The sequence below is a fragment of the Tachysurus fulvidraco genome, chromosome 22 (genome assembly GCF_022655615.1).
Source record: "Tachysurus fulvidraco isolate hzauxx_2018 chromosome 22, HZAU_PFXX_2.0, whole genome shotgun sequence".
Classification (NCBI taxonomy): Eukaryota; Metazoa; Chordata; class Actinopteri; order Siluriformes; family Bagridae; genus Tachysurus; species Tachysurus fulvidraco.
The window spans coordinates 11439985-11453299 of NC_062539.1; the positions used below are offsets into that span (position 1 = coordinate 11439985).

At 38.8% G+C, this 13315-nt stretch overlaps 2 protein-coding genes across 7 annotated transcripts in view; both read left to right on the forward strand.

The window, feature by feature from the left end:
• Positions 1–1762, forward strand: part of dip2cb (disco-interacting protein 2 homolog Cb) — a 53724-nt gene extending 51962 nt beyond the window's left edge. For all 5 annotated transcript variants that reach the window (XM_027137908.2, XM_027137906.2, XM_027137907.2 and 2 more), the window contains exon 38: positions 77–1762. In XM_027137908.2, coding sequence (XP_026993709.1) covers positions 77–329 — 253 coding nt within the window. In that variant the 3' untranslated portion in view covers positions 330–1762. The remainder of the gene's footprint in view (positions 1–76) is intronic.
• A 1103-nt stretch (positions 1763–2865) lies between these two features.
• esyt2a (extended synaptotagmin-like protein 2a) overlaps positions 2866–13315 on the forward strand; it is a 33550-nt gene continuing 23100 nt past the window's right edge. Inside the window, exons 1-2 of one of the 2 annotated variants that reach the window (XM_047806394.1) lie at positions 2866–3723; positions 11523–11564. In XM_047806394.1, coding sequence (XP_047662350.1) covers positions 3349–3723; positions 11523–11564 — 417 coding nt within the window. In that variant the 5' untranslated portion in view covers positions 2866–3348. The remainder of the gene's footprint in view (positions 3724–11522; positions 11565–13315) is intronic. The other variant, XM_047806395.1, reaches the window with a different exon arrangement.

Sequence of the window (13315 nt, forward strand, 5' to 3'; positions counted from 1 at the left end):
TGAAAGCGTAGAGCAAAGGATGGTTTGGATCTCAATCGTGTCCTGATCTCCATTTCTGATTTTGTGTGTGTGTCAGTGCCGTCTTCACCTGGACTAAGCTCTTGGTTGTGGTGGTCGAGCTGGACGGTTCAGAGCAGGAGGCCCTGGACCTGGTTCCCATGGTAACCAACGTAGTTCTGGAGGAGCATTACCTCATCGTGGGTGTGGTGGTCGTCGTGGATACCGGCGTTATTCCAATTAACTCACGCGGAGAGAAACAGCGCATGCACCTGAGAGACGGCTTTCTCGCCGACCAGCTCGACCCCATATACGTCGCCTACAACATGTAGAAAAAACAAACTCAAACACTTCCAAAAAAACAGTTTAAACATGTAGAAAGACTCACAGCTGAGTGCATAGACATGACCTAAAATACAGAAAAACAAACATTTCATCCTAAATATGGAAACCCACTGATAGAAACATGCACTTTCTCCAACACACTTCACATGTTTGAATTCAACATCATATAAATGGCTTAAAAATGTGTAGAAACACAAGCAAATCCATTTACTCTCGGAAGCTGAAAGCACTAACATGCAAATAGTTCAAAAGTGGCATCTCAAGTAAAAATACTGTAGCCATCCACAGTAGGTATGTGATCACAGGGTTATTACCTGTCATCAGTCTGGTTGCACTTTTTTGCCTCTCCAGAAACAGGAGATTATGCTTTATTTATTTCTTTTTTTAACTGCATGCAGCATTAATAGTTTCCAGTGACTACATTGAAGGACACAATGGAACGAATGCACGTAATTTACTACATGAAGCCAATCCAAAAGCGTATCTTCATGAATGGTTTATCAGCCAAAATACCTATTCTAATTAGCCAAGACAATTCTCACATTTCTGTAATAGGTGATAGAGCCCATAATCAGGACGTGTGCTGATGCAATAGACAGGATTACAACGTTCCATGCAAAATCAAACGACATGCATAATCAAGCACTCACCCATATATGGGCTACGGCGCCTGTGTATATAAGGGACTTGAAGACGTATCTTAAATTTTCTTTGGTGTTTGTGTTTTGTTCATGTGCAATTCATTGTTTTGCTGGTGTCGCTTCTTTTTGTTAATCCTGCAATATTTTCAAGTCAGGGAATTTTATAAGATATTTACTGTCAAGTCTGACATACTGCTCGTCTCTGAAGGCTTGCTTTCTTTCTTTTTTCTTTTTTTTTTAAATATTTGGTGTTGCAAAAGTAGCCGTTTTATACGAAGACATATCAAACAAACCATTTGAAATGACCTATTTTCCTTAACATGTTTTTAATGTGATTTGTGCACAGGTTGTTCTGTTTTGTCATCTCTTTATTTTATGCAGTAGCATAAGTTATTTTTCATGTTATCTTTTATATTTTTCTGTGTTTTCATGATTTGGCATCTTGTGTGAATCATAACCAACACGCAGATACATACGTGTATATATTATGTATAGCTTGTGTTTATGAAGATGACATAAGGCACTGCTTCCTCTTTGTTGTTGTATGTAGCTATGGTGGAAAAAGAAAGAGGCTCCACGAAAAAGAATGACAAGAGGGAAGGAATAACAGTCAGAGAGGTGGAGATCACTGTGTGTGTAAATCCTGGTTCATTTTTATTTTCCCTTGTGTCTTAAACTTCCTGCAGGATTATGAGCTGTGGGTTCTGTCATTATGGTAAAAGCAGAAAAAAAGATGTCTTTTAAAATGTCAATAAAATATTTTCTATTATTCAGTAAAAGCAAGAAAACTGGTCCGTTTCTGGCGTAATTGCCTCGGTTTAGATTATTTCAGTCTCTTTCACATTCGTATGTTCATTCGTTTTAGAATTGCTTAAAAATATAGGTAATGATTCTGATTCTGAGATTATAGACTTTTTATAGGTAATTGTTAATATGCTGTAGGTGAAATATTACTGAGGGCTGATTTAGTCGTGTTCAGTTACTTTTCATTTCAATGACTATTCTAATTCCATTCAAATGTAAAACCTTTAAAGAAATGGGTAGATTTAGTAATGAGGTAGATTTGTCATTGGTCTAACAATAAATGTAGAGGTTGAATTGTCATACATATGGAGTATGTAATAATGGAAAAATTCAATTCAAGTTTATTTGTATAGCGCTTTTTACAATGGGCTTTATCTCAAAGCAGCTTTACAGAACATAAACATAGAACAGAAGGTAAACATAAAGAGAAATGTAGAGAATTAATATAGTAAAAATTCAAGATATACAGTATATAGTTCAGTATGTATGTACGGATGCATGTATGTATATGTATTTATCCCCAATGAGCAAGTCTGAGGTGACTCAGGCAGCTGTGGCAAGGACAAACTCCCTTAAATTGGTAAGGAAGAAACCTTGAGGGAACCCATATGAGGATGGGTTCCCTCAAGGTTTCTTCCTTACCAACTGTATATTTGTAATCACACAGTCAAATAAATGTTGAATGGGTGTAAAGGTCACATGGAGTTCAGATCTCTTGGTATCATAGAGTCCAACTGGAGCTGGTAGATCTGTAGATGTCTCAGGATTCTAAGTCAGCCTCATCTCAGTGGAGGACCAATATCTTCATCGCACAGAAGATGATCGGAGCTGGTACAATGAAAGTGCCAGTGTGGGCAGATTTGTGAAGGTCATCAGTGGGAGTTTTGGTTTGGACTGAATGCAAATTAAGGTGTTTGAAACAAAGCAATACAAATTGCTAAAAATTGCACTCATTTGGTAGCATTAATTTCGTGTGTTTCATCTGGAAATTAGAGTAAGAGAGAGAGTCATACACTGATTTACTCATTAATTTGCGCGCTCTGTGATCACACGGTGGCGCGCTTTAACCGCAGTGCACGCGCTCGTGTGTAACTCGGTCTCCGGCCCTATTACTCACTCTTCCACCTAACACTCGTGTTTTTGTATAATGAGACGGGGTTGGTCCTCTCACGTGTCGTTTGGGCGTGTGCACAATGTTGGTGTGTGTTCGCCTGTGGCAGGACGTGTAGAGAGCGACGCCATGCTGCTAGAGCGCGCGCTTCCGTGCGAAAGGCAGATGTGAATGTGGATGTAGGTCACTTACTGAGACGTGGCAAAGCGCTCAGCTCCGCGAAAATGGCAGCCGAAAGTTTGTAACATTGAATAAGTAAGTAGGTGAAAATTTAAGCCCTTCCCTTGTAGTCAAGGTCAGCGGAGGGACGCTGCGTAGTTTAAAAAGCAGCCGAAAGTGATTTAATCATCTGCAGTCTCAGGAAGTGCCGGTCGTTATGAGCACGGAATAGTTTCCCAGGTCGTGTTCACTTCAACTAACTTGTTCTTTACGTTAACATACTGATTGTTAATGGCTACAATGGCAAATGGATCGGATCCCAAACGGACCGGAGCTCAGGATCCGAACCCGAACCCACAGACACCAAGAACCAAGTCGGAGTCACTTTCGGACCTGGAGCCGTACAGCGAGCCGCAGACCGCCGTCACAGACGCCAAAAACACCGGGCTTAAATTCGCCAAGTCGTTCCTGCTGGTTTTCCCCGTTTATGTACTGGGTTACTTAGGGTTCAGTTTCAGTTGGATTCTCATCTCACTGGCTGTGCTGTTTTGGCTCAGACGGAACCAGGGGACGAGGTTTTCAGGAGTAAACAAAGCACTGGCCTTTTTAGAGCATGAAGAGCAAGAAGTGAAACAAACTTTACCAACTTCTGAGCTGCCGACATGGGTGAGTGACAGCTTTTATATGTCACACACTGTTCAAGTGTGTGAGCAGAGTGTTACATGTTAGAGTAAATCACCTTTGTGTTTGCCATCAGTGCAAAATTAAACTCTGTCCTAACCCTTAACCTATAAAAGTTACGCAATTACAAACCTGGTGATTTTGAGAGAAGTGCTGAATAGTCAGGTCTCTCTCTCAGCTGACCATGAACTGTGTGTGTGTGAGTAACTGAGTGTGTGTGTGTGAGTAAGTCAGTTTGTGTGTGTGTGTGTGTGTGTGTGTGTGTGTGTGTGTGTGTGTGTGTGTGTGTGTGTGTGTGTGTGTGTTTTACTTGCAATCAATAAAAAAATTGGACAGAGATGTATGGTATACGAGGCAGTCATGGTGGCATAGTGGGCACCCTTGCTCCCTTACACCTCCATGGTCACCAGCTTGATCCTTAGCTCAGGTTACTGTTTAATTGGAGATTTGTCTGTTGTCTCCATATTAAAATAGGTTTCCATGGGTTTTCTGGTTTTCTGCTACTGCCCCAAAACATGCTGATAGGTGGATTGATTACTTTAAATTGCCCATAATTTGATTAACTGACTTCCCACTTCAAAGCGCCCATTTTTACGGCATGTTAGTTTGATGGTGTGAAACTTTTTCTTTATCTCGGCATTTGCTGCTCAAACATTTTTGTATGCCAAGTCAAGTGAACATTTGCAGTTTGACTGACAGAAGCCAGAACGTGTTGTCCAGTTAATGTTGGACTATTTAAATGCAGCATTGTTATGGTATTGAATTGGTTACAGTCTTGGTAGTATTGAAAATGTGTAGAAGATTTGATTCATTGTTCTCTACCTCTATTGTCATTTTTGCATAACCTGGCAACAGGAGCCAGAAGTGTACACAAGGGATTAGTATCGAGTATCAGCCAATACCAGAACTTTTGGAAACCAAGAAAATTCTTACTAAGGTACATACTGATTGAGGCTGTATTTATACGTACTACTTCTCTTCCATTTCTTTCTAGTACATAGTTATTCTCTATGAACCAGGAATGGGCAGTACTGTAGATCAAGACACCTTAAGTAATCCATTCAGGTTACATCAGGAAACACAATCTTATACTGAGGTTTAAATAATCTTAATCATAATTGGATTAATAAATTCTATTAATTGGAAAGTTCAGCAGTGGAGATAATCAGCCTTGAGTTAGAGACTGTATCTGTATTTGTGTTTTTGTGTGTTAAACCAAGTCAACAGTAGAACAGGTCAGTATAGGAAGCCGTGGCCACACTAAGGTACTCTAAAGGAAATCTACGGTAGGCAATTTAAGTATTTTATTCATTTTATGTCTCAGCATTGCAGATCTCATATGAACAACGAATAGCTATCTTTAATCTACCTCATGGTGGAAATGAATTTAACCACTATGACTACAGTGTCATGTAAAAATGTTAGGAATTATATATGAATGCATAGTTGATGTCTTATTTTCTGCACAGTGTGACACATTCTTTCCTCATTAGCAAGACCTTATAATATGAACGGACAAGTTTTACAAGTTTTAATTGTTTACAAGTGTCTTGGTGTCATATTAAAAAAAGAAAAAGCCATAAAATCAGGTAAGGACTCAGTTCACTGGTCCCTAATCCGGCTTGTTTACAAGAAGAAATTATTTGTTGGTCAGTCTCCTATAAAACTATTGGAACAAGGCCAATTCATATGATTTTTTTCCTGTAGAATGAAGACATTTGGGTTTGAAACCAAAAGTTTCAATGTATTTGATAAGAGAGTTTTCACTTCCTATATTTATATGTAGACGTGTTTAAAGGTTTAGAACCACACCATTTTTGGTGAGCAGGATTGTTGGAATATGTGACTGACAGGCATTTCGTGTTACCCCTCTGTTAGAATGAATGTCTACTCCTGGATTTAGCCTTCAGTTTCACTTATGAGGACTGCATTTGTTGTTAAAATGATAAGCATACATGAAACCCAGAGAGCTATTGAAGGCATTGCAAAAACATTTGACAGCCAACACAACAATCTAAAAGGTCTGGAAAAAAAAAAAGAAACCAAATATTTGAATTCGCAAAGAAGTTCAAGGATGAGCGACAAATATTTTGGAACTAAGATTAAACTCGGCCAGAGTGAAGGAAGGGCCAAAGTGTGGAGGACGAAAGAATCAGCTCATTATATAAAGATCCATTTAGAGCATTTGGCAGAAGCCATTTTCCAGAGCAAATTACATTTATCTCATTTATACCTTATTTACATTAAATCTCATTACTCTTACCCTAATCAGCTTTCACCTCCTGAAAAGGAGACTAAACCCCCCTCAACGCTAGCAACAACTGAAAGGGGCTGTGGTAAAAACCTGGAAGAGCTGCACAAATGAAGAATGCAACAGCTTGGCGATGTTATTTGGTCAGTGGCTAAATGCATTTTTTGCATGCAAGAAGTGACCTGCAGCCAAATAGTGTTATTTACTTTCATTTAATTGAAGACCTTTACTTTTGTTTGACTAAAAAGTTTGTGGTCTGATACAAAATGTTATGTTTTTTTTTGTTGTTAACCTCAAACTCAATGTCTTTGGTACAAAATAATAAATCTGCCTTGCCATTCCAATAGTTTTGGAGGAGACTGTTTTTGTAGTTAGCAGAAGTGATGGCCTTAGGTGTTTATAGGTGCAGTATAACATTGTTGTTGTTTTTTTATTCACTTTAGACTTAGATGGACTCACAGTTTGTTTAGCTTGTTCAATTGGCAAGCTAGAGTTCAGTAGTCATCCCTGTACAGTGTTATCCATGACTTTGCAGTATGAGCTCAAAGAGTAGAGTAGAGTTTAGTTCATTGTAGTCTTTATTATTTCAGCAACATGCCTTTGGCAAGTTCACAAAATTCAGGTGAGATTATTCCCTGAAGCAAGGGTTCAAAGGATTTCATGGAAAATACAATTTTATGGTGTCCATGCAGGATCATAAACATCAGCAGGGTGAGTCACGAGTTCTGACAGAAGTAACATGATCAATGCTGAAGTAATCAGACTAGTCTAGATGGTGAGAGGAGCCGGGTTTAAGATAAACATGCTGAGTTAGAAGATAATATGCTTTTTTTTAGTATATTTTGTAAGTATGTATACATATTGGCTACCACCACCTTATATCAAAACTCAAATATATAAGCTATACTTTACATGTCCTCAAGCAGGAGAAGTAGTACAGTAGTAGTACTGCACATGGCCGTAAGAGTCATGAGTTATTTGTCATTGCCTAGTGTGAGCACAGGGTTAGGAAGTTTTACCATTCAAACTTGCCAACCATTGTCAGCTTTTCCACTTCACAGTTGTCTTCTATTTCTGGAGACCTGCTGTGTGTGTGTGTGTGTGTGTGTGTGTGTGTGTGTGTGTGTGTGTGTGTGTGTGTGTGTGTGTGTGTGTGTGTGTGTGTGTGTGTGTGTGTGTGTGTGTGTGTGTGTGTGTGTGTGTGTGTGTGTGTGTGTGTGTGTGTGTGCAAGCTGAAGTGAGTTACAATGTGGAGGAGAGTTGTCAGACTCTATTTCTTACCTTTCAGAGTATGATCTATAGCCAGATATTACCTTGGCTATATAAATAAATACAGATTGAGCTACTCTTGTATCTTAAGGCCTAGTGATACTAGTGAATTATGTAACTACAGGTGGTGGTTGACAGAATCTAGACTTGATCTTTCAAGTGTGCATATTAACTATGGGACAGAACAAACTTGGCTTGCTTTCATAAACATATAACCTTAATTTTCCACCGAAAAAATTAAATGTGAATTAAACATTTTGTGAAACAGGCTTGAATATGGTTTGTTTATATAAATGCTGTTTTAAGAAAATCGGAGGAAATTGCAGTGTTTTGATTGTGAGATCTCCCCTCCCCTACATCAATAGAGTCGAGTTACTGATGGAAAAAGATGACAAGGAAGCAGAGAGGAAAGAATGTGTGCAGTGTAGGTATGACATCATCAGGGTGTTCCCTTTTGAGCATTTCTAAAGCAAGAGCCTGAAAATAGAACGTTCTCTGTGTCGTTCTGTCTGACCTTGCTCTATTCCTGGGCATCTGTTAATGATATTAGGTTGAGCTTACACCAGATGTTTCTGAAAATAAAAGGGATCTAATATAGATAATGATACTGTAGGATTTTTTTTTAATTAGCTGGATTATTGTTCATGCTCAGACCAGTGGAACTGAAAATACCTCCATGCATTCCAGTGATCTTTAATCAGCAGCTGTACACAAAACTGTAGTGCACATTTCCAGTCAAACCTGCCGAGTGTGGAAATTTTTCTGCTTCAACATTTAATAACAAACAGGTGTGTTCTGAACAAGCCGTTTTAAGCAGTTCATCAAGTGTCAGGAGTGGCAAAATCAGCCCCTGGAGTTTCACAATGCTACAGAGACGTCTTTCGTCTCACTATTCTTTTTTTTTTTTTTTTTGGGAAATCGCTAACAGGTCGACACTGGTGTGCTGCATAAAATCCTAGCTAGCAGGTAGAATGCTAATAGCGAATGCTCTTTTGCACCAGCTGAACAATGTCATCTGTCAGCATTAGTTTACAACTCGGGTCTCCAGGATTTTCAGTTTCTTCCTGGTTTATTCAAATATGTACGTACTTTAGCTGACAAAAGGAAGACACTTTTACCATAGCTGGAATCCCCATTAATGAATTTCAGCTTAGGTTTGCGTAGCATTTAATTCTGTTTGGACAAATCATAAATGTGTGTATATGTATGGCTGTGATGTGCTTGCCCAGGCCATGTTTGAAATGGACTACACTCCTTTTCTATGTTTCTGATGTAGCACATGGGGTTACAAAGTCATTATTTAGCCTCCATAGCTTTATTTTCTTCGACTTTTCACAGTAAGATATCAATGCATAGCAAGTTGAATTGGATGAATTCACCTAGTAAAATGGTTCCACCTCCTGCCAGATGGGATTGAGATGATTGGGAATCAGTAAAGCACAACATAATTAAATTCCTCCCTGTGAATAAGGAGTAAAATAAAGAAGTGAACAAAGGCAGTATTGTGGACATTAAAACATTGATTTGCGTGTTGAAATCTTATGACATACCAATGTGATCAAATCATCAGAACCATTAAAGGGCATTGTTAAGGGCTGAGCAGGAACCAGATGAAGAATCTAAATCTGTATGGCTCATAACACATACCAGTGAGAGTGTGAGTAACCACAAGAGGTTAGAATGGTTAACTAGGTAACTCGTCAAAATGTAATAAAATGGTGTATTGTATTGTTCAAGACGAGGATCTCTATTCGTTACTGGTTCATACTTTATGGCTTTTATCAGAGTATAAAACAATACATTCAGTGTACTGCATAATAACGTAAAATCACTTTAAGATCACCAATGGACAAGACAATCTTTCATATGTCTTGGAGACCATGTTGTGTGATTTATTTTTATTTATTAATGCTAGCCATTTCTTATTTAACATTTGGCATTGATTTGGAAAAAGCTTATCTTATGTGTTAGAAAAACTGCTAATGTTCCAATTGAAACCCTTTAATCTTCATACACTAGACGGTCAATTGCGTAGTGAGAACTTGTATATTGTATATTTTTATTGTTTTGTTTTTTTATCATTTAAAATTCACCTTGTTTTTTCCTTTTATATAATTGCATGGTAACATTTCATGTACATAGTCTTTGTGTATTAAATTGAGAGACTAGCCACAGATATATTACAGTGCTCTGGGCATCTGTTTTTCCTAGCAAAGCCCAAGAGATCCAAAAATAACATATAGCAACATATTTACACAGTCATGTCCGTGATTTTGCTCTAACATCTCACCATGCCAGTGTGTGAAATTAGATGGCAACACACGCACACACACACTCGTTATAGAGGAAGCATTTACTAGCTGAATGGATAAGGCGATTATTTTCCATTGAATATTGACATTTTTAATAAATTGGAAAAGCTTTTGGAGTCCAATTAGCAACCTTTACAAGACAAAAACATTACTGTAGCATGTTCAGCAGATACATTTAAAACATTGTTCATGTTTTCAGTATTGTGGTCATGTTGGTTAATGTGTGAAATCCCCACCCGTCCTCTGTGTGTGTGTGTGTGTGTGTGTGTGTGTGTGTGTGTGTGTGTGTGTGTGTGTGTGTGTGTGTGTGTGTGTGTGTGTGTGTGTGTGTGTGAGACACATGAAGAGTTTAGTTTTTTATTTTGTTTTGCATGTAAAAATTATGTTCTGTAAATCCTCAGGAGCCTTTTGAGTTGTAAATGCCACAATAATATTATCAGGAAAATGCCCACATACACAGGTGAAAAGTAACATCATCTTTGTTTATTAAGTGGTGTGGATAAGAAAATATGTGGATAAGTTGACCATACGTTAATAAGTGATGAGCATGAACTAATTACTTAAAAAAAATGATGCCACATCCTTTCATGGGCTCCCTAATGAAAGGGCACTGAGCACCGCTGAGCTGCTCCTTGCCCTGAGCACCGCTGAGCCGGTCCTTGCCCTGAGCACCGCTGAGCCGGTCCTTGCCCTGAGCACCGCTGAGCCGGTCCTTGCCCTGAGCACCGCTGAGCCGGTCCTTGCCCTGAGCACCGCTGAGCCGGTCCTTGCCCTGAGCACCGCTGAGCCGGTCCTTGCCCTGAGCACCGCTGAGCCGGTCCTTGCCCTGAGCACCGCTGTGCCGGTCCTTGCCCTGAGCACCGCTGAGCCGGTCCTTGCCCTGAGCACTCCGGAGCTACTCTAGGCACCACTGAGCCACCACCAAGCCACCCCTTCCCCTGAGAGCCACCAAGCCACCCCTTCCCCTGAGAGCCACCAAGCCACCCCTTCCCCTGAGAGCCACTGATACCTTTTCCCTCGGGTGCCAGTGAGTCAGTAGATTTTCAGTCGGTCCAGTATAGAATGTACTTAGGTGCACTCGGGAGATCCTGAATATCCTCAGCAGTTTCTGGTGGCCCGAGAAAGAATTAACTAGTTGTACTAATTATCTTAGATGGAACAGGTTTCGTTTCACTACAGCGGACAGCTTGTGTTTAGTGAAAAGTACAATTCATTGTTGTTTTTATGTTTCTGAATCACTCGTTGTCAGTGATCATCATCAGGAATGTACTGTAAGAGCCGGTATCACTCACCTAAACCTAGCCTGGGTTAGCTGCAGTGTTGATCGCTGGTACCTGCTTTATCAATTAAATATTTTAGCAGGTTATTTGTACTGTAGGAAGATATTGTAGTTGTAGCAAACGGTTTGCTGTATGATTTGCTTTGATGGCCATCTTTCTGATATCCAGTACCAGTGTCAATATCGTTGCGTCCCTAGCATTCAGGAAATGCTAATAACTTTCCATGATGTCCATTGAACAAGTGCACTCTAGGAAACACAATGAATCAAAGTTACACTAAAAATGAATCAGTGTCTTGTGGAAAAAGTCTTATGTGTTTATAATTAACTTTAAATGTGGGCAAGCTACATGTGAATGAATATATAAAGTATTCCTTAAAAGTTTTCTATATTTGTTTTCTGGTTGTTAAAATTTCTGTTTGAATAGAATCACATAATTTTTCACCTTCTCAAAAAAACAGTTTGTTTCTTTTAGGCATTTCACTGCGTGTGTGATGTTATTTTATATATCTAAATGACTTCCTACAATTAAATAAAGTGGCTTTTCCTGTCTGAGAGAAGGACACAAGTAGAAAGAGGCTCATTTCATAGTTTACTTATTTCAAATTTTACAGAATAGCATAGACAGTTATACATCTTCACTGTTATAACATGATATGTTCTTGGGTTGCAGGTTCATTTTCCTGATGTGGAGAGAGTGGAATGGCTCAATAAGGTGTGTGACACTATTGTATTTAATGTAATCACTACCAGATTATTCTAAACCTGATACGAAAAATACACATGAACCTGAATGAAAAGGTCTGTATTGTTTTATCTTACTGTAAATCTGAATCTTTTATAGTAGGTATGCTGTGGAACATCTCAATATTCACCTGCATTTCTAGCAGGAACACTCATAAACACACAAACACACACACACACACACACACACACACACACACACACAAGCACGCATACTTATGATCTTTCTAACTGACTGTTAAAAATGAAATCTTTAATAATCTGATCCTTTTTTACCTTTGGTCCATATTAAATTAAACACCACATTATACTGCCGCAGATGCATTTAAATTCGGTTGTGTTGTGGTTTTTTTCTTCAGTCCATTCATGTACAAACTGCCCCACTGACCAAAAGTATCTTGAAATATGACAAAATCTAATTTGCACATATCTGAAACAAATCGACATTCTTCAGGCAAGCAGATTTCATTAAAATTGAAAACACACAAACAAACAAGAAATTAATATTACAAAACCTTGAAAATTATTGCTATGCAGTTGAAGATTTCATTACACTGTGTCTGTTATTTTACTTGCTAGATAACTGGTTCATACTTTATGGCTTTTATTTCTAATGACCAGACTAACATGAGTCAAGTTGTCTAATCAGGATAAAGACAAAATACTAAAGTGGAAGCATGCACTGTGTTAAGCTATTCTTCTGCATTATTGTTAAATAGCCAAATAGCCAAAGCTTCTTGTGTTTCTGATGAGATCTCTAGGCTGTGGATTGATTGATCAGCTTGGCTGTTCTGAGTGAATGAACTCTTTATCTGTTTCTCATGCAGCTTCACAGTGAATGAGATTTTCAGAGATCACACTTTATAAATACAAAATACGACCCAAATGTCCACAGCTGATAGTCCTCAATTATCAGCTGTGGCTTTTTGAGTAGCTCAGTGGGGATTTTGTAACTTTACACTAAACTTTATTATAGAAGTTACTTAGACTATCGCTTTAATAGGAAAACCTCAGCTTTAAAATGTGATCTCTGTGAGATTGTTGGTGCCAGATGGGTTGGATTGAATATTTCAGAAACTGCTGACCTCCTGGGATTTTCTCCAGCCCTGTTTAGAATTTAACTGCAGATTAGATATCGTTAGGTCTCATGCCTGTAAGACTGCTTTCAGTTAACCCGGTGCTCACTGTAGCTGCAGATTCCTGTTCTTGGTTGTCAGAAGTGGAAACTGATGTAGACTTCTGCTGTTGTAGATCATCTGCCTGAATGTTTTCTGCTCACCACGGATATAAAGAGTGGTTGCCTAAGATACTATTGCCTTCTAGTCAGCTCAAGCTAGTCTAGTCATTCTCCTTTGTGACAAAAGCATTTACACCCACAGAACTGGCATTCACTGCTTTTTGCCTGCAGCACTCTCTAATCTCTGTACAGTCTTGCACCAACAACCAGGTCAAAAGTCATTAGAATCACATTTCTCCCCGTTCTGATGTTTGATGTTAACATTAACTAAAGCTCTTTACTTGTATCTGCAAGATTTGTGTATTAAGCCGATGGCACATAATTGGTTAGAATAAACTTATTTGGTGATGGAGTCCCATTTTAAGTAAGAACATGAAATATTTTCAATTTTTAAATGCACAAATAGCTCAGTAAACTACTTCTCTCTCTCTATCTCTCTCTCTCTCTCTCTCTCTCTCTCTCTCTCTCTCTCTCTCTCTCTCTCT